The 25,860-nt window shown below is 34.3% G+C and overlaps 1 protein-coding gene and 1 long non-coding RNA gene across 2 annotated transcripts; both read right to left on the bottom strand.

Annotated features, from left to right (window-relative positions):
• Window positions 1-486: 486 nt before the first annotated feature.
• Window positions 487-20,385, bottom strand: LOC136235278 (purine permease 3-like). The gene is made up of 2 exons (XM_066024875.1): window positions 19,586-20,385; window positions 487-1,000 (listed from the first exon to the last, which is right to left on the bottom strand). Exons 1-2 carry the CDS (start codon window positions 20,363-20,365, stop codon window positions 620-622), a joined length of 1,161 nt encoding a protein of 386 aa, XP_065880947.1. The 5' UTR covers window positions 20,366-20,385; the 3' UTR covers window positions 487-619.
• Window positions 13,783-19,572, bottom strand: LOC136235279 (uncharacterized). The gene is made up of 2 exons (XR_010691740.1): window positions 15,900-19,572; window positions 13,783-15,459 (listed from the first exon to the last, which is right to left on the bottom strand). It is a non-coding gene; the product is annotated as an uncharacterized lncRNA (long non-coding RNA).
• Window positions 20,386-25,860: the final 5,475 nt, after the last annotated feature.

Genomic DNA, 25,860 nt, shown 5'->3' with positions numbered 1-25,860 from the left:
ATTTTCAATAATCTGTGAGAATATCCTAACTTTCGTCATTAATGTGTCTAAAATTTAGTGGGGAACTAAGAAATCCCCACAATATATCCAATATTTTTTTGGTGAAGTAAAACAACCTTATAATATATTATATTATTTGTGCGAAATTGGAATTTCACCACAAATACTTATATTTTTTTGGAAATTAGTAATTCCCCAGAAATAGATTGTAATTATTGGGGAAATTTTTTTCCCACTAATTGTTCGCCACAAAAAATTCAATTTCTTTTAGTGTGTGGATAAAAAAAATTGATACTACTACAAAACAAACCTCATTTATAATGTCATATTTGTAACGGATCTAGGCATTTATAATTACAATTAAAACATGAGAATTGTTATAATCGGGAACTATTATGAATTGTGTTATACGGTCTTAAGTTTCTCTTCCTTTTCTTTGGTTTTCTTTTATGGCGTTCCTTAGCCCTCTAGTGTAACAAAAAAAAATACCATCAACTCCAAACCTTAGTCCTTTTTTTTTATCACTCATTACTTAAAAAGAATCATCTAGAAATAAAACATGGGATGTTTTTTCCTTTGGATAGTGAAAGAACAATTAATACAGAATAGAGGCATAAAATCAAACAGCTTGTGTTGAATCAAAAGATATAGGGATTTCCTTTTCTTTATTGTTATCACTCTCTTCTCGGATTTGATTCTTTGTCTTCATCTGTTTTTGTGTTTGGCGCTCGCCATGGATGTAAGAAACGAATCCCCAAAGAGAAAGTGCAAGAGCAACACCTTTCTCTGCTCCAAATGTCTCTTGGTAAAAAATGACGGCCAAAATCTCTGTAATTGGAAGCAGAACTGCGATTAAAACTGCAGATAACAAGGACGATGCACAAAAGACGACTCCAATTGCCCCCAAGAAGAAGCCCTGCCATATAATTGCACTACCCACCAATATCATATAGTACTTTATTTCTCCCAGATCAAATTCTCTTCCCTCTCTTGGAATCACCTGTAGAAAATTAACATCACATATTTTAATTACCTTCATAATAAGAAATTGTACAATAACATAAATATTGGGATAAATTGCATCAAAGTCACTAAACTGAAGTTTTTATTTTCTTTTATTTCAATAATGTCATTTCGACTAAATCAAACAGAAATAGTGACAACCATGTTTATGCATTTTTTGTTAGTACGTGGCATTTTTAAATAGTTGAATTGCGTAAATAAAACATATACTTTTTATTTTTTTGTTGTGATATTACTGACATATTGTACATAAAAGTCAATCATTTTCAATGTGGCTGTTACATTACTATTTTGGTGATTTTTCATGTATGAAATTATTAAATAAAAAATAAAGGTTGAATTACTTTATTAAAACAAAATGAAGTTCATTTACCTTTTTAAAACTGAGTCCAAACTTCATTTACCTTGGATATAATTACCACTAAATTTTAGGGTTAAAGATCAAAATTACACCTTAACATATATTGACTAACTCTATTATATTTGAACCATTTAAAGGTGTAAGTTTGCGCTATCATTTTATACTATCTCAATTTCACTATTTTTCAATTGAAAAATACCATAAAAAATTAATAAGAAATTTTGATTCCAGAAGTTTGTCACAAGTTTACTATCAAGTTTTTTAAAAAAATTGAACTGAAATAGGAAAAAATTAATTTATATATATTGTAAAATAGTAAAGATAGAGCTGAGGTGTCACCTCCTCCTTATTTTAATGATTATAAATATAATACATTATTTTTTATTATTTATCTATACATTCATTATTTCTCACATTTTTAGAAATTTAAAACTATTTATCTTTTTTATTTTTTTTTCTGTTTTCTCCTTTAATCTCTCCTGCAATCTCATATATCATATATCCAACGATGGTTTATTTGTATTCTATTGCTACAGAGAACGGCTTCATCTCAATCTCTTCATTGTAAAACTGTTTCTTCTCTCACCAGTTAAACACTCCATATTTCTCATTAATTTTTCGTTTGGAAGGATTTTATTGACTAATCTTGAGGAATTTCTTTATAGATTTGATCTTTTTGGTAAGTAATTTTGATCTATGCTTCTTTTTTCCTTGAAATCCAAATTCATTTGGTTGTGGAACTACTTTTTGTTTCTATATTTTATATCATTTCTTCTCTAATTTACACTAAACTCAATTAGATGTTAATCACTTATATCCTACTTGAATAATAATTTTCTTTTTTATTATTTCAATGTCTTTTTTTTGTCTATTTTCATTTTAATTTTTTTTTGTTAACACTTAACTGGTATTTACTTTTGTCAAAAAACTGCTATTTACTCACCCTCATTTCTCTTGCATTTCCTTTTTATAGTTTTTCCTTCTTCTAACCATTTTTTAGGGTTTAATCGGATATTCATTTTTTATATATATTTGATGCGATTTTCTTATACCTATTCATGTCGCTCTGCCATTTTCTCTTTTCTTTATCTTTTATTTGTTCACTTGTGGTTTTAATTTGTTTTTAAGACCTTTAATTTTTAGGTTCCGATATTGATTCTTTTCGGCTATTGCATCCTCCAGGTAGTTTCTCTTCACTACATTATGGATTATTTTCTCAACATTATTTTAATTTTGGTGTTTAGGTTTCAAAATGTAATCTTTGCAGCTGCTATATTGAAGATTATATTCTCAAACTTGTCATTTTCACAATCAACATTGAAAATGTAATATGCTATTATAGGTTTCAAATTTTATTCTGAGCCACCTACATTGCTATATGTTCATCGTCTTCGTATTAAGATATTAAAAGGCATAATCAAATTATGGCTATCCGTTATCACTGTTTTGTTTTTGGTTTGGTTGCCGAAACCGTTGTTAGAGAGACATTGGAGCAAGTTAAGGAAGATGCTCTTTCAAATCATGTTTCAATCAATATGCACTTCGAGCTATTTGTCTTGCAATTTGTTCTCTACCTAAGCATCTGATTTTGAAAATTAAATATGTAAGTTATTCTCTTCGTATAGATAGGACATTTTAGTGTTTTATATAATATATTTGTTAACACATTATTTTATACAAGCTTATGTAAAGAACTAACCAGATAAATTTTAGACAGGTCATGGACTGATGTTACTTCTATTCTATACTTTTCCTTGTTATAGTCATATACATGCTTGCTCTTATTTTAGTTGTGAGACTTATATAACTATAGTTGTTGCCCTTTTAAAAATTGAAGATTCTTCTCTGTTTTATATCTGTTTAATTCTTTCTAAACATGCATATTCATTTGTTTAATGTTGAATATATAGTTTTTGATGATATATCTTAGTGAAAAATGATGTATATAGTACCATAAACAATGTGACTCCAAAAGAACTATGTTTATTGAGATCAAATTGGTAGACTTGATTGATATTATTTTTTAATTGGAATACTTTATTGGTTTTTTCAATTATTGATTAATTTTTTGCTCATAATATTTCAGTGAACTTTCTTAAAATGGGATGATGATCATCAATAGAGGTTTATGAATGATTTCTAAAACATCAATTGCAAACCCTTTGAAGAAGCTCGTAGTCATCATCCTTCGTTTAGATGGTACCCTTCTAAATACTAGTAAGTTTGATTCTAAGCTGACTATTTAAAAAAAATTATGACCCTTCTTTTATCTCAGTGCACCCCATATTGCATGTGTTTGTAGTTTGTGTTTACGATTCATGTATGCTCAAAATATACTGAAATCAATACTTTGTCTGTTAATCTCTTTGTGCTTGTTACCATCTTTCTCAATCACATATATTTTCAATTATGAACTGTTAATCTATTGCATGAACAATACGTTTATACTACCACTAAAACACTATATTGATAGCAGAATTCTATTATTTTGGTTTTGATTGGGTTTTGGTTTGTGCTACTCTAGATTTCAAACATGGGTTTACATCAATTGCAATTTCGAGAAGCTATTTGCAAAAGTGATTGCTAAAATATCCACGTCTTCTCTCTTAATTTATCTTTGCAAAGATATTTATAATTGATTATTATTGTCAAACTTGAATCTCTAGAGCTAAATCTGGTTTATATACTATCTATGTAATCTTGGTTTGTTCTTAATTGTCCATGCTCAGTTTGTAATATTGGCATGTTTTTCTATTGTGCTTCCTATTGTATTGTTTTAATTTTTGTTTTATAACCTATATGTTCTATAACCTCTGTATTGGTAGCGACAGAACTAATGCATGTGAAAAAAAATTTAGTGCTTATTTAAATATTGATGTTGACTACTGATTTTGGTTACTACATGGCAACTTGAGCCTTTGACACTTATGATCTTAATTGTTATCATGTGACTCTTTCTAACGAAATATAATAATATTTCCTTTTTTTCTTTCCCTACTAGAATTCAAACAGTATGTGAATGTGTTTATTATGCTTCCCCTCCTAACGATTACAATTTTTACACGATCACATTTTCTCCAAATTTGACGATATTACTACTATTAATATTGAAATAGCTAACTTCTTTACAAATCTGGATTCACCGAAGTAGTAGTCATCATTTCTATAGTTGGGAATGCTTTTGTAACTATTTTAATTTTAATTTAGGCCTCATTTATTTGTTGAATATGAACCCTAATTCTTAATGTGGGTTATAAAGGTTCTCTAACTAACATGCCCCTGCAACTTGGTAACCACGTGTATAGTTCATTTCAACTTTCTAAGTCATTAGAGATAATTTCATTTAAAAGTTAGTAGAATAACTTTATCTTAAGTCCAATTTAAACTATTTTTCCTGCTTAGTCACGTTTTGATTTGAAATATAACTTTATCTTTTTTTTAACTTTAATGAAATTAACATATTTATTAATTATCTTCTTAATGCTACTAAGTGAATTATCTATGTTTTTTGAGCTATGGTAAAAGAGATCTAGATTGATTTAGAGTTGAATTAATGAAAACGGATTTAGTATTAGTAATAATGAAGCTCTTACGTGTCACTTAACTAATTCAAATGGAGGGAAAATATCCATAATATTTACCACTAGCACCATAATGGGTTGAGGTTAACAATTATATGGTTTGAGATGAGGATGTTGCTTACTAGTCAATTTCTCATTTCAATATGATGTTAATTTTTTTTTTTACTTAAAAAAACTATGTTTTTAATGAGTGAGTTTGGGAGGTTCTATTATATATAGAGAGAAAAAAAAAACTAAATAATATTTGCAATAATTTTTTTCCTAAAACTAGCAATATAAAATGAAACATACTCGGAAAATGGTTAGCTAACATATATTTTTTTTTAGTTTGCAGTGGTAGACTATTTTTACTGATGCAAATGCTAAATAAACATGTAATTCCACCAATTCAAAATGTCATTATATATCATATCATTAAGATATGGTGTTTGGTAAAACTCAAAAATTAAGTGTTTAATAATTCGTTACTGAATTTTAAGATCTAAATATTATAAATGATAAGATTATTAAATGATGTAATTGTTTGATAAATACTAAAAAGAAGTACTAAATTTAAAAATATTATTTGATAATATTCAATTTAAAACTTTAAATCAAATAATTTGACTTATTAAATAAGTGATTTTTTTATTTAACTGAAATTTTTAAGTGATGTTACCAAATAAGTTAAAAATAATTAGGTAGTTAATGTATTAATTTTAACTATTGAAAGTTATCAAATAGACCCTAATAAATAATTAATAATTCAATACACAAAAGCTTAGCATAGTACATATATTAGCCTTAAAGATGGCAATTCATTGTAGATTCAAATGTGTAATATAATGGAATGGAATCATGATTACATTACCATGTTTAGTTCGCAAATTTAAATAAAATTAATAAAATGCAATTATCATTACAATATGTATGTTTATATTAGTTAAATACAATTTTCATATTATTTTTTTGCATTTTTCTCGCTTTTTGCATTTTCATGTTTTGTTCAATTTCTTTTTCCATTTTTCATTGTTTTTCTCATTTTTGTTTTTTCCATTTTTTTCATTATCGCATTTTTTTCATGTTTTTCTCGTTTTACCATTTTCATGTTTTTCATATTTTTTCTCGTTTTCATGTTTTTCATTTTCTTTTGTTTTTTGCATATTTTCTCGTTTTCGATTTTTTCACTTTTTCGTATTTTTTGGTTTTTATGTTTTCATGTTTTTTACATATTTCGCCATTGATAACAAAAATACAAGGGCTATTCGTAATGGGGATTCATGTTTATTTTGTTCGTAATGCCTGTAGGAATAAATGGGATAAACGAGCCCTAGCCCATTTGCTGACCCATTTATGGCCCGTCCGTAACCTGATCTGTTAGGGTTCAGGTTTAACCAAGCTATAAATAGAAAGGTATGGAGGCTAAACCTAAAAAGGCTAAGTGCTGAGATTTAGACTATACACAAAGAAGCAAAACATTAGAGACTGCCCAAGGCCGTTTCTCTACGAAAACTCCTTGTAGCCGCCACCCCTCTATTCCTCGATGAGCTTTTAGTTCGTGAACAAATTGAGATTGTTCATGTGGTGTAGGAATCTCCTAGATGGGTGATACGGAGCAAAAGGACGATCAATTCCGCTGTTGTTCAAAGGATCTGCGCTACAAGAGATAAACATAATCTGTTGATTAATTTAATTATTAGATCCGGATTCATTACCCGTCCCATAGAGGTTAGAGAAATCTTGTGGATATCAGTTATATCCAACATTGGTATCAGAACCTTTTCGCTCTGTGTTCCATCTGATAGGGTCCCTTTTGGCGTTGATTGACAATTAATTGATTTGTTCAATTGTGAAATGCATATGTTGGTTGAGTCTGTCTCAGATCTGTCTGTGTATTTAGTGCATCTAGGGATGATTTCGGTCCGTCAAAATTCGCCACATGACCGCTAGAACTTTTAGGCGTGTTTTTGTGATTTAACGCGCGTGATATAGGGTCTGTTATACCGTTTCACTATTTTCTAATCATCGAAACCCGAAACCGACCAAACCATCGAACTCAGAGACTCCGAAAACCCCCCCACCACCTGGACTTTCGTCGCCCTCGGACGCCGGGAAGGCGGCGCGTGGCTCCCACGTACTGCCGGCCATCGCCCACACACACAGTGCGTGTGGCGCGTGCAGTGGCTTTCCGACGCCGGTTCGGCTTCGATTTTTTCTAGGATGTTCATATATTTATTAGGGATTTTTCTGTAATTTTTATTTTATTTTTGGGTGTATGAAATTAAAAATGAATTAATTAACTTTATGTAATTGATTTTAATATGTAAAAATAATTTATAAATCCCTAGAAAATTATGAAAATTAAAATTAAATTATAGAAAAATGGTACTTTTTTCGGATTCTAAAAATTAATTTTTCAGAGACCCATTTTTTATTAAAAAGTATTTTTTAAAAAAGATTAATATATTTTTTTTAAAAATTTTGAGACATTCAAAATGTATTTTTAATATGTTTGAATATACGTGTAATTAAAAATAATTATTAGAAACGCGTGTTTCTAATTCATTGATTATAAATTCATGATAGATAATCAAATGTTATTTTTAAATTTATATGTCGTCTGTTGCGTATAACTGTGTGACTGTAATATGTTTATAAATATTGCATAACCAATATAATCATACTTACATGTAATCTGATAAAATGTTTTTGTCGTGAGTTATATGTTCCTCAAAGAAATGGTTCAAAGTTTATTTTTAATCCCCGAAAGATTTAGTTCATGACCTAATCTTACACTTTTCTTTTGTGCCTAGCAGTTATGGTCACCATTTACCGGATCCGACACCTTGCTTGTTTTCCATTTCAACGTGTTAGAATGAAATGAATGGAGAGGAACATAAAAAGTCGCTTAGATAAACAGATCATCTGGAATGACATAAAAGCGATTACGCGTCACTTGGAGTCGTTGCATACTCAGATGCAAGAGTGCATTTTGGGCAAGTGGTTTATCTAGAGGGTATGATGAGTATGCCATATTCATGCGACTCCACGAATTGTTCCATCATAAGAAACTTAAGACAATCTTAGATGCAACATGGGTAACTTATGAGAACAACTACAGAAATGTTGTGCAGTTGTTCATGAACATGCTGGGAGAGAAGGGTGTTAGAGTTCCTTGAAACAGTTCGACGATAACTCTACGATCGGGAAAGATAATACCAACTCGTGTGTACGCTAGCACCCTAATTAGGAACATTGATAGGTACATAGTACGTGTCATGAGACATGTTCCTGTAAGAAAGTCATATTTTGGCAAGCGGTAGTGGATATGTGTAGGGGTTATAGGTTACGACCTATATTTTAAGTTTTTTTTCGGATGAGTTCTGAATATTCTTTTTGAATATATGGTTTTTCCATTGTGGTTTTATGGATTTTTCTTTTTGTTAGAACTTCCATTTTTAGGAGATTATTGGTTTTATTGGTTGATTGAAACTTGAGTTTGTTTTTCAATTGTGGTTTGATGTATTATGTTATATGTTACATAGCTTTTATAACTGTTTACGATAGAAATGAAAGAACTACATAAACCACTAATCTTTCAATTATTAGATTAACACCCGTTAAGCTCATTCCAAACCAATAATAAGTGGTCTCTATGCATGTTATCTAGTTAATCAAAGCCGAACATTAGAATTAAAGGGTGATTAGAGCCTACCTAGGTCTCTTTTTTTAATTGAACTCTAGTGTAAAGTTAGATTCATTAGATATAGGTTGTATAAAGAACTAAAACGTGTATTATAAGAGCTTCATAATACATCGTGCAACTTCTTACTTCATTGTAGATCAGTATCACAATGACTTCAGCTACCAAATCCATAGTGGTTGAACTATGTAAATACCTCAAACTAAATGGAGACAACCATGATTCATGGAGCGTCAAAATTGAGTACTTGTTGGAGGACAATGATGTTCTCAATACCTTGACGACGGTCATGGCCGAACCTGAGGAAGGAACTACTGCTCAGCATAGGAGGGATACAGATCTTGATGTGGTTTTGGAAGAAAAAGAATACCCAAGCCAGACTCATCCTGCTCAGTGCAATGGATGATGATCTTTCAAAAGAGTATCGAACTAAAGAGACAAAAAAAAAGGTTCTCTGGGATTCTTGGAAGGATAAGTTTGGAGGCACGTCTCTAACTAAGCTCCAGGCAAACGGGAAAGACCAGCTAGAAGTGAGGGAGCCAGGAGGTCGAAACCGTGGAGTGTCGAATTCCACGCGGAGCGCCAACCTAGACACGTAGAGCGTGGGACATAATACGCAAAGCGTGGATCGTTTTGTGAAGACTTCATTTCCAAGTTCTTGAAAAAGGGGACAAGAGCTGCAACACCTTTATTTACTGTTATGCCACTATGTCCTAATTACAATACTACCACCTTTTTATTTTGTTCCCTAATAACCCCTGGGGCTCCTACTCTTAGTGGTAAGTCTATCATTTTGGTCTTTTGTCCTCAATTAGAGGTGGGTATAAAAGTCTCTTATTTTGTATTGAAATATAACTTTATGAATATCAAACTTTTAGCCTCCTTTGATAGTTTGGATTTTATCCATTTGCGTTACTCACCCTTCAAGTCTTAGTTTGAGAAGATTGCATTCTTTGTCGGTTTACGATTAAAACCGTTAACATCGATTTAATCTACATTATAGAGATTTTCACACAAATTAAGAAATACAATTAATGGTGAGTCAAATTAATAAATTTGCATTGGTTAACTTAAAAAAAAATTCTCTCTCATATAACTATTGAACCATAAACATTAGAATGTTCAAAAACACATAGATCAAGACAAAATATTTAATGTTTGGACCAAAAAACTAAACTAAAAGTTCTTGGAAAACCAAAACGACTTATATTTTGGAAAAAAATTCACTTTCTAAAAAGACTTATATAATGAGACGGGGGGAATAGTATGATAGTAATAGTTTTATTTCAGAACTTAAAGTATTTTATTCTTTAATTATATTAAAAACTAAATAAAATTATAGTTACATAAAAGAATAAAGGTATCTCGTGCATTGCACGAGTCAAAGACTAGTAAGATTATAAATGTATCCTAAAAAGCACGAAGAATATAATTAAATCCATCCAAATATATGTATAACTAGTATTTTTAACGCTTAAACCTAAAATTTTCTAACTAATATATATATATAATGCAATAATAACATAAGCCGAAAGAAATGAATATGAAGAGTTTTAAAGGTATATTTGATGAAATGTCAAATTAGTAGCAAAAGAAAATTGAAAAGTCATCTATATGTAAAAGAAAATTGAAAAGTCATCTGCATATATTTATAGTATATAATATATAATAATAACAAATAATAAATTAAAGGTAAAACTTTCTAAATTCGATGCTTACAAATTATATAAAATAAAATAAAATAAAATAAAGAGAGAATTTAATAGTAATCATTTGAAGCCTATTTTTACCCATATCATATGTCATTTTTAAAAAGTGGATGTGTAAAAGTGAGGTGCTAAATATACATGAAAAGTCCTTTCAAAAAATTGTACATGAAAAACAAAAGGCATAAATCCTTTAAAAATACATAGTATTAATTTGGTCATAGAGCTTAAACTGGAGTCCAAGACGAACCTTTAAAGGGTCAACGTCAAGGGATCGCCACGTGACCGAGACCACTGGACAAGAAAACATGTCTTCAATGGTAACCTTCGGGTTTAGGGCCACTTGGCAATACCATTTGACCCATTGCAACCACTGTTCTATCCACCCCCGCAAGATAGTATACTCAACAACAGTACTATGATCATAAGATTCATAGTACATATCCTCGGAAACCACCAATCAAAGTGGCCCCGAAGAATATCGAGTATGACTCCCTTAACATAAGGCTTCGAATCTTGCCACCTTTCTTGTGGATCATCCTGTGGTTACAGGATGGTGGGAATAACAAAGCAGAAATTTAGAAATGAGCACGAAATGTCAATATATGAATTGTTTCATTATTCGTTATTTCCGGGTCTTTTCGTTGCATTCCCATATCCTTGAGCTTACAACATCTTCTTTTCTGTTGCTGGTAGCTGTAGGGGTGCTTGCTTGCTCTTGCTCCACCACGGAAGAAAGCAGTCTAGTCAGGTACGATACTGACCAGTAAAGAATAAAGAGTAATTAGCTAGGTTGCTTTGCTTCTAGAAATAAGAATGGCTTTGGGCTTCTATTGAATCGAGAAATGAGTTTGATTGTCCATTTTTTTATATAATATAGAATTTGATAGAATATATAAGGTATCTTCCGGATAATTCAAATTGAAACAATTGGATGTCCGACTCGGGCCTATATGACATGACCAATCAATAGAAATACTCTAACATTCCACCTTTGTCATATATTCCATACATCACACTAGATAGATATCATATTCATGGAATACGATTCACTTTCAAGATGCCTTGGTGGTGAAATGGTAGACACGCGAGACTCAAAATCTCGTGCTAAAGAGTGTGGAGGTTCAAGTCCTCTTCAAGGCATAATATTGAGGATATTGAGTTAGTGTTCAGTAAACAAGTTTAGCTAGTGTGTACTCTATCTTTACTTAGTCTTAGTGTAAGCAAGATCAAGCTTGTCAATAAGCTTAGTTAATGTTCAGTAAGCAAGATTGAGTCATATACGAGATTTGATTCCTTACTACTATCAGTAAGCAAAAGAGTACTAGTTTAGGCAGGTTCTTTCGCTATGGATTCATATGCGTTACCTTAAACATTTCGTTCTGGTAATGAATAGGAAACTTCTTTAGCGTGTACTGTCTGTTGTCTTTAGCGTGTACTGTCTGTTGTGAGATTGACTTAGTCTTCGCTCGATCAAAGCTTGTCAGTATCGATCAAGCTTGATTGCCGATTCTTTATATTATGATACGTAATTGATTCAGAACTATAATTTGGTTGATTCAGTCGTTACATCATTTAAGTCCCTTAATATTCCATAGATGTTGAGTGGACTTTTTTTCTCTACGTTAGAAATTAATAAAAATGATATAAATATCACTAAGTGAATTTTGTTGAATTATAACATTAATTGAATTTTGTTGAATTATATTCTTTAGCTTTCCATCTTTCAAGTCTCTTAATATTCCATAGAAAATGATTATAAATGGTCTGCTCAGAATAGAAATCAACACAATAATTATAATTTGGTGGAAAATATTGCACGAACTCTAAGTAATGAGGAGCTTCTCAAGATTTTTTTTATGCTAATGTAGCTGTTAAAAAATAGGTACTTGATAGTTTTTGTCTTCCATTAATTTGTATTGCTAGATTTGGTTTGTTTTACATAAGTTTCAAGGTTTCATTTAATTTTTAAAATTGGAGACCACTTGGCTATATGAGAAATCCACTAGGAAAAAAAGTCATGCAATTATTCACTCATCTAATAAAAAAACAGAGAAAATTATGTTATATATTCTAATTATGCTTTTTTAGAATTTCATAATATTCTAACCAAGAACTAATAAAAAAAATACATTCAATCCACAAAATTTAAAATTTAAAATTTGAAATTAAAAAATTAAAATTTAAGATTTAGAATTTAGAATTTCAATTCAGAATTTAAGATTTATTATTTAGAGTTTCAAAATTTAGAATTTAGAATTAAACTTTGGAAATTAGAATTTGAGGTTAGTATTTATGTGCTGAAATTATAATGTTGGAAAAAATTGGTGGTTTTATATGTATTATTATTATTTTACCAAAGTGTGTTATGTTATTAAATGAAATATTAAGTGACATTATTATATTCCTATGTTCACAAAATAGTAAATTCGAGGGTATTGAAAAATTTCTCAAAGGATTAATTATTTTATGGTAATAAAATTTATTTTGTTTATTTTATTTTTTTTAGTATATAAATATAATTAAAAATACCAATAGTCAATAAATAAATAAAAAATACTAATAACATGCTTTAAAAAATAAAATTGTAAATTAAGGCCAGAAAATTGTAAAATTGTAAGCATAGAAGGCACTGTTTAGGGTTTAGGCTTATAGTTTATAAAAGGCTGTCAAATATATAACATAAAAAATACTATGAAATGATAACATTTCAAAGCCATGCTTGGTCAATTTTAATAGTATAAAATTTTAATGATAAATTAATATCATTCTTACAATTATTAATATGATTTAATTTAGGGTAAATAATTTATTAGTCTCCGCCTTTTTACGTAACATATTATCTAGTTCCCTATTTTGAAAAACACATTATAAGGGTCCTAATACCAATTTAGTATGTTGACTATTAAATATAGGTTGCTACACGTGTTGCTTTTCAACGTTGATTTGCTTGTAATTACAACTTAGGAGTCCTCTAAATTGTATTAACCGATTTAACCGATAAATAAGTATTACTAGCAGAAAACACGTGTATTACACGGAATGTATAATATTATTTATAAATTTTATGATTAGTAATTTAAAATATTATATTTTTTTATTACTTTTAACAATAATATTTGAATTATTGCTTATCGTAATATTATTTAATGATAATAGATAATTTTTAATTATTATTATGATATATACATATATAATCACATATATTATATAGTAAAAATATTTGTAGTACTTATAGCCATATTTTTATTATATATATAAACATATTTTTATTAGATAAACCGTAGTTTAATTTAACATAAAACTTAAAATAGAAATATAAAACAAAAATTTAGTTAATTAATATCATAATTATTTTAGATTATATATTTATATAAAAAAATAGTAAAATTAAAATATAAAGAATAAAAAGACCATAACATTAATCAATGACTGTTTAGATTCTTTATTATTTTTTTTAAAACAAACTTGCTTAATGTGTCGAAGAACGATAAAAGTTCAGAAAGCGAAATAAAACTCGGTATTAAATCAAAGAAAGATAGACTAGCATGTTGGGGAGCCGACCTTGCCAAAGCATGGACCAAGCTATTTGCTTGTCTTTTGATAAAACGGACTGAGAAAATGTTGTTGTCTAATAATAAGGATCTGCAATTGCTAATTATATCTCCAAATTCAGAATGATTTGTCGCTGATGAATGGATAGCATCACAAGTGAGTTTTGAGTCTGTTTCAAAGATGATATTTAGTGCCAATATCAATGGCCCAGTGGATCGCTTGTATTAGTGCTAAAGCTTCGCCCTCCCTAACCTCTATCAACCATTCGCTTGTAGCAGTTCAGGCAGAGACAAAAGTGCCATCAGAGTCGCGAAGAGCAGAACCAAAGCTGGTATGTCCGAGCGATAAAAATTGTCCCATATCAAGGCAGCATGACAAGAACCCATTATGCGGTTGATGTCAGATCGACGAGCACTCAAACGTTATAGCCACACTTCCTAGCAGCAGACGCTTTCGCAGTTGCGCTTGCTGCCATTCTGCCAGACACTGTTGACTGGTAAAGATGGCTTCAGCTGTAGGAACTACGGTCTGCTACCGTAATAGTTTGTTTCTCGCCCGCCACCAGCTCCACAACATCGTCATGAGCTTCTCTTTGCTTCCATTGTCACCAGACTTGCAGATATAAAAAAAATAGAGCAGCAAAGTTTGAGGCTCTTGCGGCTGTATGATTAATAACAGTTGCCAACCCCGACATCCTCCATATTTCTTGCACCTTAGGACACAAAATAAACAAATGCCAAAGGTTCCCAATGTCCATTGAACAAACACATAACACAAGAGCCACTAATGTTAACCCCTCGAGTCTGCAACCTGACCCACATAGGTAAGCAGCCCCAAACCAATCGCTAGTAGAAATAACAAATTTTATATGGAACAACAGCCTCCCATATATATTGTCATGCCCCCATCAACCCTTAATTCATGATTATCTTCCAGGACCTCCTTAGCCAGCCTATAAGCACTCTTCAAAGAGTCACAACCATCTATCGTTCGATTCCATATAATTTTATCATGTCGCCCCGCTATGCGCGCCGTGGACTTGCAAACAACCTATACATCCCGTGGAGTGAAAAGTTCATGCAGGTGTTCAACATCCCAATCAAGTAAGTGTGGCATAAGCGTTGCTCTGCCCGCCTTTGATAATGGCTTACCCTTCCAAACCCGTAATTTCTTCCATAATCGAGTTGTAAAGTGAACAAAAATTACTTTTTTCTTCCTTCCTACTAAAGACAGGAGGCCCAGATAACGACTAGTATTTATCGGAGTAAACACACCCATAATACAAGATATTGCTTCCCCAAGTACTGTCATGACATTGCTACTGCAAAGAGTACCTGATTTTTTAAAATTGACTGCCTTCCCTGAAGCCTTCTCATATACCATTAATAATCGCTTTATCTCGCGACTCCCATCAATGCTAGCTTGAAAAAACAAAAAAGCATCTTTTGCAAGCATCGGAGATTAAGGTAGAGAGCCCTTCAACACATAGTAAAAAGAGAAACGGGGATAAGGGATCCCCTTGTCTAAGCCCGCGATGAGGAGAAATTGGACCTACACCATTATTGTTTACTTTAATTGGATACTACATCGTAGTAACACACATCTTCATATAATTAATCCAAACATCACAAAAACCCAATTGACTCAACATAGCAGATAAATAATCCCAGTCCATCCTATCACACGCCTTGCTAATATCAATTTTTAAGGCCATCTCACCCTTCTTCTACCCACATTATTCTTCATGCTATGAATTACCTCAAATTCAATAAGAACATTATCATGTATTGAGCGACCCTTTATGAAAGCTGATTGATTTTTAGAAATAAGATTTAGTAACGATGGTTTCAAATGGTTAGGCAGTACTTTAAAGATGATTTTGTAAACCACATTGCAAAGCGCAGTTGGCCTCAGATCCTTCACCGTCTTTGGTTCATCACACTTCGGAATAAGGGAAACAAACGTATCATTTAAACCAAGGGGAAAATTACCTCGTTCGAGCCCTAAGCAGCCTACATGAAAAATATCAGGCCCAATAAGTGTCCATTTAGTCCAGGGGCTTTGTTCGGATGCATTTCAAACAATACGGTGCGAAACTCCTCCAATGTGAATGGTTGCAAGAGCTATTCATTATCTGCTTCAAATGATTTTTGGAGAAATCAAATCCGTAAATGATCTGAAGTCACTGTTGCCCCCTGGTAAACAACTTGGAAAAATAGTTCTGCGTAACCTTTCATAAATTTGCCTCCCCCGACACCCATAATCATCCTATTGAAGCCGAAGGATCCTGTTCCGTTTCCGCCTTCCATTAGCCACTGCATGAAACAACTTTGTATTAGTGTCTCCCTCCGTTAACCATTGTACTTTGGCCCTCTGTCGCCAGTGATCCTCATCTTTGAGGAGATAGTCAATCAGCTGTAGGCGATCCAATTCGAATTTCCACGCCTCCTATTCAGAAGTCCCACTCCGTAATTGTTCTAACCGAGCCGAGTAAAATTGCACCGCGTTTCTACCTTCTAGTAACAGGCCCCGCCCCAGCAACACAAGACAGCCTCCATCGACGATAATCAATCACCGATATGAAAGCCGCATCTGACCACCCGAGCTGCACAATATCTTTCAGAGCTGATTCTCGTAGCCTCGAACATGAACCAACGATTCGACCGAGTACTGATCTCTAGAGTGGTTTGTAGTATGTAAGATGGGCTATGATCAGATAGTGGTGCCATCGCGTTTAGAGACAAACCATTGGGGAACAGTTAAATCCATTAGATTCTTTATTATTAATGAGTAATATTTGATTTTTAGAAAAAATTAATGATTCTTTTATCACCATTCAAGGCCGCTAATATTCCAATTAAAATGAAAAGGAGAAAAATTATAAAATTATAAAAGAAATTTTTTAATATATAGCAAAATGTTAAGTTAATTAACTAAATGTTTTTCAAACTTATCTTCTCAAAATTTATGTCTTAAATTACAGTTTATTTAATAAAAATAAATTTGACACGTATTACATACAGTTATATTAAATAAAATTTGACAATACAGTACAAATATTAATTGAAACTAATATATATTATAACTTTTTACTACTTAAATAATCAATTTTTATATTAAATTAAAGGGTAAATAATTTACTAGTCCTTTTCTTTTTGCCTAACACACTGTTTAGTCCTTTTATCTTGAAAAACACATTCTAAGGTCCCTATCATTTTTCATTATTAACCATTTGGTCCTTTAGTCTATTTTCTATAGATTTTTAATCGTTATTTTCGTATAAAAAGACAGACAGAAAATAGTAGAGTAACATGGTCATTTTGTATCGTACTATGGCTGTCCTGAAACCTAAGATATGTTTGGTTAAAAATCTATAATAATAGACAAAAGAGCCAAAGTGTATTGACAAAAGATATGACCCAGGGCCGGCCCTGGGCATAGGCCGGGGTGCGCCGGCCTAGGGCCCAAGGCCGGAAGGGGGCCCAATTTTTTTTTTTTTAGCTTTGTAAGTAAATTGCATATGTTTTAAGTGTTACACATAAATTCAAACTAGCATAATGGTAATGCATTGTCTTTCCACTAAAAAGAGTGTGGGTTCGATTCTCATCTTTTTCATTTTTTTTGATGTATTTTTAATATATAAATGTTATGGGTAGTCTCTTTGTCATTTTTTTGATGTATTTTTAATATATAAATGTTATAGGTAGTCAAGAATAAGAAGACAAGTTTCATTTTATTACCTAAATTAGAATAACTAATTTTAATTTGATTAAATTTAAAAATTAAAAAAAAAATCATTTTATTTCCTTGATTAAATTTTGTAAATTCAAAATTAATTTATATAATGATATGAATAAAAATCAATGGGTTAAGGTGCAAAATTACTTATAACGTTTTGAGTGAGGAGCAATTTTACCCCTAACGTCTAAAATGGTGCAAATTTACCCCTAACGTTGGTAGCCAAGAGAAAATTTACCCCTAACGTTGATAATTTAGGTCAATTTCAGACACAATTATAAAACACAGGTGGTTTTGTCTCTTATTTTGCACCAATTGCATATCAATTCGTTCTAAAAAAAGATTTAATGTGTTTTATAATTTAATAAGAGAACTGAAGATTAATATTTAAAAATTCGATGAATTTTTTGAATTTTTTTGTTCAATTCGTACAAAAGACAGTATATTTTATTTATTTATTATTTTTTTACATCCCAACATATGTTTGTGATTTGTTACTGATAAAATGACGCATGTGTGAAGTGTAGATGACAAGATTCATGATCGAGAAGAAAGTTCGATGGAATATTTATCAAATTAACTCAATTTATCAATGTTAGGGATGAAATTGTTATTGGCATCCAAAGTTATGGGTAAAATTGTACCATTTTAGATATTAGAAGTAAAATTGCTCCTGATCCAAAACGTTAGGGGTGTTTTTACACCTTAACCCAAAATCAATTAGTAAATTTTATATTAAAGGGGCCCTTACTACATGTTTTGTCTAGGGCCCCTAAATTGTCAGGACCGGCCCTGAGAGTAGAGACTTTGTAAATTGAATTGAAGAGTTAAATTCACCATTTATCCATATATATTGTATTTTTTATTTTTTTTTGTAAAAAAAGAAAAGAAAAACGAACAACAACAAACTACCCAGGAATTAGCCTAGGGAAGCTAACCCCAATTCTATCTTCTAAGAGAAGAGGAGAGAATATACTGTATACTGTATTTATTTAAACATTGAAGGTAGTACTTAAAACTTATTAGTTAGGTTTTTAAATTAGGATAAATAATTTATTGTTCTTTATTTATTTTTTTATCGTAACATACTGTTTAATCCTTTTAAAAAGAATAGATAAAAGAACTAAAAAAAATTAATATTGGCAAAATATAAAGATGGATTTTATAATATATTTTTTAAAATAGGGTGATTAAATAAGGGTAATTAATTTATTAGTCTCTATATGTTGATAAAACACACTGTTTAGTCCCTGTATTTTTAAAAACACATGGTGAGGTCCCTAACCTTTTTCTCAGTGAACTGTTTAGTCCTTCCATCTGTTTGTTAGATTTTTTACCGTTTATGACTTCGGAAATGACTAAATTACCCTTTAGTATTTACTTTCAAACTTTAGAAGAGGAAATCCAATTTAGAAGAAGCTATTTGTATGGAGAACAAGAAAAAGAACAGACCCAATGATACGAATTTGAACGATTAAGAAGAAAATCAAGAAGAAGAACACTCAAAGTTGATTTCGGATGCATTAGAGTTGAAAGGAAATGAAAAGAAGAACGCAAATCCAAATTGACTAACAAAATCTTCATGAGAATCTAACGGCAGGGACTAAACAGTTCACCGAGAAAAACGTTAGGGACTAAACAGTTCATCGAGAAAAAGATTAGGGACTTTATCATGTGTTTTTGAAAATACAGGGACTAAACAGTGTGTTTTGTCAACATATAGGGACTAATAGATTAATTACCCATTAAATAATACGGTAAATAAAAAGCGGAGACTACTAAATTATTTAGTAGTTATACATACGTGATTGTTATATGTGCAAACACAAGAATAAGAAATTTCTCCTAAATTTCACAAGGCTAATGGTGGTGACCCACAGTAGAAGCATCGCCGGCAAGGTTAAAGTAAGTAAAACAAGAAAAGGAATCGAAGACTAACCTTGAAATCATTGTTAACCAGCATTCCGACGGTGCAAAAAACAGTAGCAAACAAACACATAACCATCTGAATCTCCATGACAAGAGTGTAACTAATTTGCTGCTTAGCTTTCTTGTAAGTCAACTCCACCAATGGCAATATAAACCCATACAAAAGAGCAGCTGCCAGAGTCATAATAAATCCTAAAATATACTCTCTACTCGATTCATTCGTCGGCCGGTCATTGCTTGTATGCATACCCAATACACCAGCCCCAACACTTAATAAAACGACTGCGTTTATCGAGAAAGCTGTAAACTTCTGTTTAACCATAAAGTAAGCAAAAACAGCTGTGAACGCCAACTGGGTAGCAATAATCAAAGCAGATGTTGAAACTGGAAGACGGGCCACTCCGTACGCATAAAGATAGTCATAAAATCCGGTTAAGATCCCGATGATAGCCGCCGCGATGAACAGAGGAAATTTCATTAAAAATAACTCCGTGCTGGGATTTGTGGATCGCCGGCGAACGTAACATACCAACAGTGGAATCAGAATTACCGGCCAACCGCCGGTTTCAAGCCAGCTGGAAAGCCACACACGCTTGCCTCCGTGAACGAAGTAGAGACGCATAATCAAAGGACCGCCGCAATTCCCTATAGCTAAGATAAGGCAATTAGTCAAGAGTTGGGCTCTTTTTATCCACCTACTGCTTGGTTTTGGCTGTTGAACGTTATTGTTACCGGAGATCTCCATATCTACCTCAATTAATTCAAGGAGACGTTGGCTAAGTGTATGCATATATATCCTATCCACCAATATTTGTGCTAATAGGATCTGTCCATTTATAGGACCTACACAATTGTTTATTTTAAAAACTGTTATAAAATATAAAATTTGTAAAAATATACATAAAATTACTACAATAATTAGGTAATTAAACTACTTGCTTCTAGATCTTAGAATGAAAGACAATTATAGATTTTAGTTGAGTTTGAACTCCTTATATTATAAAAAAAAAAAAAAATTAAAAACTCATATTGAGTTTTTAGGATATAAAATAATAATTGATAACAAATATAATAATAATAATAATTTATTTTTAAGAGTATTTGATAACTTGCTGGATTCGCTTTGATGTTCTTTGCCGGAGTTACCTGCAAAACAAAACCGGAGACAGGATCTCCGGGAAAACTCTCCGACGATCAAGTCAGTTTTTGTAAGGATGAGTCTATAATTTAGCAATAGTTCTGTGGGAAAAAAAGTATCAACGTACCTCCTCCCTTATTCTTAAGGCCTTTTATAGGTATTTTTTGGGTAACCGCCGAGGGCGGTTACTCCTTAGTGGGCCACGTTCTGAGAGCGGTTCCCTCTTTTTAGGCCATGTCCCTTTCGTGGTTTTCATGGCAACGAACGTGGTTCTGAGTGGGAGTCTTGTCGCTCCGTTTAGGAATTAGGGGCGGTTTACTCACTGCGCCCGCTTCCTTCATTCGGGTCCCGTCCAATCTTAGCCCATGGAGCTTTAATATGGGTTGGGCTTGCGAAATGAGTATAACCCGTTTTGGGCTTCGTGGGTTATCACATGCCTCCCCCTTGGTCTAGCAAGAGCCCTTTTAGGGTCTTTTTATAGGGGACGCTTCGTCTTTGTCCGATTATTTCAAAGTCCTTGAATTTGTGCATTTCTCCTCTTTCGTTTTCTCCGGCGTCGACCTTTTAATTCCGTTACTTCTTTTCCGGCGTTGACCTCTTAATCCCGTCACTTCACTGTGTTCTCTTTCATGTAAGTTTTTCTTTTCACATTTGCTCATTGTTCGGCTTTTTGCTTCTGTTTTCCTTTTATCGATCATGTCAGACCTCGACTTCGCGCCGTTTGACGACGATTATGTCCGCGAGGTCTCTAACGAGGTCGAAGAGATGGTTGAGGAAGCTTCAACCAGCTCTCTTGGGTGTAATTCTCATCCCGCCGACTTCCTTCATCTGGCGAATACAACCGACGAGGGTTTAGGTTTTGACCCCAAAAAGTTGATTCCGCCACCTGTCCCAACCCCTCGTTTGTTACCCAAGAAGGACAGGTCGGGAAGTCTGGTTTGTCAAGAGACAATCGACGATTTGCGGGAGCATTATCCCTGGCTCCGAGGTCTCGAGACGATCATTCCTGGAGAGGATAGGGGACCGGGCGATTACCCAAAGGGGTACTTCACTGTTTTCGTGGCCCAGATTATCTGGAGAGGTTATGGAATCGCGCCCGGGCAATTGCATCCTAACGGCTGGGCCGATTTGACTCTGGACAAATTTTTGGCGGATTGTTTGGAGATTCCCTTTTCGTTCAAGATCTTCTCCAAGCTCCACCATTTCAAAAGCTCGGCGGGGTATTTCACTTTCATCCGCCAGAGCAGATACTATGGTTTTGACGAGAAGCTGAACAAGATCCGCGAGTGGGATCGATCTTACTTTTTTATCAAGTTTAATGAGGAAAACCTAAACTTCCTTCATTGCTGGAGCCGACCCAACGTAAAGAGTTTGAACTTCGGATATCCCATCCAGGAAGAATCCGCCGTTATCAAGTTCCTGAAGAGCACTCCACCTTTTGTATGGACATACGATCAGGCCTTTCATATGCTAAGGAGCCGAGTAGCGATTGCATACCGCGAGGGGGATCGCGTTGTCTATATTCCTTATCGCGTTTTTGTGCAAGGTACTTTTTATTTCCAAGTTGATGGTTTCTTTTAACCCTTTGCAGGGGTGATCCTTTATCTCAAATCGCTGCAGATCGGGAGGCCAAAGCCCTGGCGAGAAGAAAGAAGCGGATGACGGAAACCGCTTCCGTTGTAGGGGCGGATCCTTCTGGAGGGACGATTCCTTCTATTGGGGCGGCTTCCCCGGTTAGGGCTTCCGCTTCACAAGGTCCTGCTTCTGCCTCCGAGGATCTTCCTTTAACTAGGAAGCGGAAGATAAGTGCGGATACAGAGTCTTCTCGTTCTAAAAAGAAGAACACTTATGTGTCCCTTACTGTTGGCGGCGCACCTGTATCCGCCTCGTCTAAAGGAAAGAGCAGTACCCCCATTCACGAGGTATCTTGATCTACTCCCTCTCGTATTGCTACTTTTTCCTCATGAGCTATCTGCCACTCCTTGATATTTTTCTTTATGCTCTTGCAGCCAATCCCCGATATTAGCGGATGGTGGACTAGGACTTTCGGCCTGGCCGTGAACTTCTCTTGCAAGGATATTGTATCTTCCATATGCAATGTCCTCGGGCGACTTCCCTCTGCCTCCCGTGTGCGCGAGCAAGTGTCGCTCCCTACTGCCGTGGAAGGGATCGAGAAGCGTTCTGTAGAGGTATATTATTGCTTTGTCCTTTCGCTTTCAAATATCTTGTGTTCATTGTAACCGCATATTTCTATTCGCCCATTTTATTTGTGAGACGTTTTATATGCAGATTATCAATTTCGCTGAGGGCATTCTACGAAGGGATGCAGAGCGAGCCCAGGAGTTGGAAAGTATTGGTACGGAATTGGCGACTCAGAAGTCGCTTTATGATGATGTCCAAGGGAAGGTGAAGGTCCTAGAGGGCACATGTCAGAAGGCCGTGCGCGAGAAGGAGGAGGCCCTTAAATCCCTTCAGGCCAAGTCCGATGAACTGCAAAAAGCCCTCGACGACCCAGCTGCTTTCAAGGAGGCCCAAAAGAAGAGGGTTGAGGAGATTTTAGCTGAAGATGGCGCCCGCATCTACTGGTATGGGGAGCAGATTCATGCAGCTTATGAACACGGGCATCAGGGTCTAGTACTTAACCACCCCAAAGTTCCCATCCCTGAAAAGGATTTAACTGGGGAGTGGGATAAGCTGGAAGCCGAGGATGCTGATATGGATGAGGTACTCTTCTTAGATTGGAAGAGTCTTCAGGATCCTCCGATTAGCTGCGAGATCCCTATTCAGCCCGCGGAAGGAGAGGCACCCCAAGCCGTTTCTCAACCTGTGCAAGAGGTACCTCTCACCGAAGAGGTTACTGAAGCGGTTACCGATTCAAGGGTCGAGGATTCGCTTGAAGTAGATCCTCCTACCGGAGGAGATGAGGGAGTTGCCGCAGTCCAGGAGGGCATTAGGGGCGAAGGAGAGGAAGCTGTAGCGTAGCTTGACTTATATTTGGACTTTTGTATGTAAAAACCATGTAACAAACCGCTCTGATATATATATTTTCTTTCGGTTGTTGGTTTTCATATGTGTGTGATTGTCACTTTTTTGCCCTTTATATGTGCCCTCTGTCTTTCTGCCGACTCCATATTTGTGTTTCTTCATAGCTAGGGTGGCCAGACCCTTTTTGCAATTTTGAGTACTCGTTTATCCGCTTAATTTTATGCCTTAACTTATAATTCTTCTTTCGAAAATAATCATAAGTTTTGATCATAAGGTTTTGCGAGTGATGCGTAATCATGCATCCGCCTTTCTTTAAGAGGCAACACATTTATGTGTTATTGATTTTAACCCTAAGGTTTTTTGAGTGATGCGTAATCATGCATCCTCCTTTCTTTAAGAGGCAACACATTTATGTGTTATTGATTTTAACCCTAAGGTTTTTTGCGAGTGATGCGTAATCATGCATCCGCCTTTCTTTAAGAAGCAACACATTTATGTGTTATTTGTAAGGAATCCGCGTTTTGTTGTAACATACTGAGTGAATGTAATAACTTTTATTGATGACGAGAAAAAGTTTATTACATATGTACACCAATTGTGCGGGATCGAAGCCTCATTAAAACCTTCTATCAGAAAACCCAGTGGGAAAAACTCATAAAAGGAAAAAGAGTACTCGTCATTTCCTCGAACTACTCGGCCTTTCTATATAGGCGTAGATTCTCTAGATTCCAGGTGCGCGGGAGCTTCTTTCCGCTCATTTCTTCTATTTCAAAAGTGGCTGGTCCCAGCTTCTTGGATACTTTGTATGGTCCGATCCAGTTGACGCCCAGCTTGCCTTTGCCATCTCTGGATTGTATTTTATCCGCTTTTTTCAAGACCAAGTCGTTTTCGTTGATTATTACTTTTCGCATTCTTCTGTCATGGTATTTCTTGATTCTATTGCGGTACATTGCCATTCTCATGTAAGCTTTCTCTCTTCGTTCCTCCATAGAATCCAAAGCATCTCTGATGTTGATAGGATTTTGTGTGTCGCAATAATAAATTGTCCGATCTGTGGGCGACTTGATTTCAACAGGTAGGACTGCTTCGGCTCCATAAACTAGCGAGAAAGGTGTTTCACCTGTTGCTGCCTTTACAGAGGTTCTGTATGCCCACAACATATGGGGTATCTCATCCGCCCAACCTGTCTTTTTGTCACCTAGCCGCTTCTTGATGCCTTGAACCATGGCCCTGTTGGTAACTTCTGTCATACCATTTGATTGGGGATGGTTTACAGAAGAAAAATGATTCTTGATTCCCATGCTTTCGCAGTATGTTTTGAACTTGGCACAGTTGAACTGGGTGCCATTGTCGGTTATAAGCTTCTGTGGGATCCCAAATCGCATGATAATGTTCTCTCGTAAGAACTCGATCATTCGCTCAGGTGTTTGTGCGGTTACTGCCTCCGCTTCTACCCATTTGCTGAAGTGGTCTACTGCGACTATCAAATACTTCCTTTTCTTTGTTGTTTCTGGGAATGGGCCCACTATATCAATTCCCCATGTTGCGAATGGCCACGCCGTCATTATAGTGATTTGTTCAGCTCCGGGAACATGCTTTTCATTCGCATGGATTTGACAGTTGTGACATTCCGCAATCATCTTCTGGGAATCTTCCACCACCTTGGGCCAGTAGTATCCCAGCAGTTTGACCTTTCTTGCCAATGCCGCCGAAGCCTTGTGCGCGCCACAAATTCCTTCGTGTAGTTCTCGCAGCACATAATCCCATTCATTGCGACTAACGCATTTCAACCATGGACATGTGTACGATTTCTGATACAAAGTTCCATCCCGCATTGAGTATCGTGCCGACTGCCCAATTATTTTTCTGGCTAAGCTCTTATCAACCGGCAAATCTCCCTGCTCCAGATATTGACGGATTGGCATCCGCCAATCTTCATCGTCTTCCAGTTCCTCGATGATCATAATCTGATCAACCTCGAATGCTGGTGCCGATTTTATTTCCAAGCTGCATGCTTTTTGACTCCATGGTTCTGTACTTGCCGCTGCCTTTGCCAATTCGTCAGCTTTTGCATTTTGGCCTCGTGGAACATGCACCATCTCCCAAACGACTCCTTTGTGCGTTAACTCTTGTGTCAATCGGCCGACTACCTGATGGTATTT

This window comes from Euphorbia lathyris, chromosome 7, assembly GCF_963576675.1.
Source record: "Euphorbia lathyris chromosome 7, ddEupLath1.1, whole genome shotgun sequence".
Classification (NCBI taxonomy): Eukaryota; Viridiplantae; Streptophyta; class Magnoliopsida; order Malpighiales; family Euphorbiaceae; genus Euphorbia; species Euphorbia lathyris.
The sequence above is the reverse complement of the archived record's forward strand: the minus strand, read 5'-3'. Positions and strand labels throughout refer to the sequence as shown.

What these genes read in the sequence shown, in the direction of transcription:
- LOC136235278 (XM_066024875.1), bottom strand. Translation starts at nt 20,365, where the DNA reads ATGCATACACTTAGCCAACGTCTCCTTGAATTAATTGAGGTAGATATG. An exon ending in TGGTTAACAATGATTTCAAG is followed by an intron (nt 1,001 to 19,585) that starts GTTAGTCTTCGA and finishes AATTTTCTACAG; the next exon opens with GTGATTCCAAGAGAGGGAAG.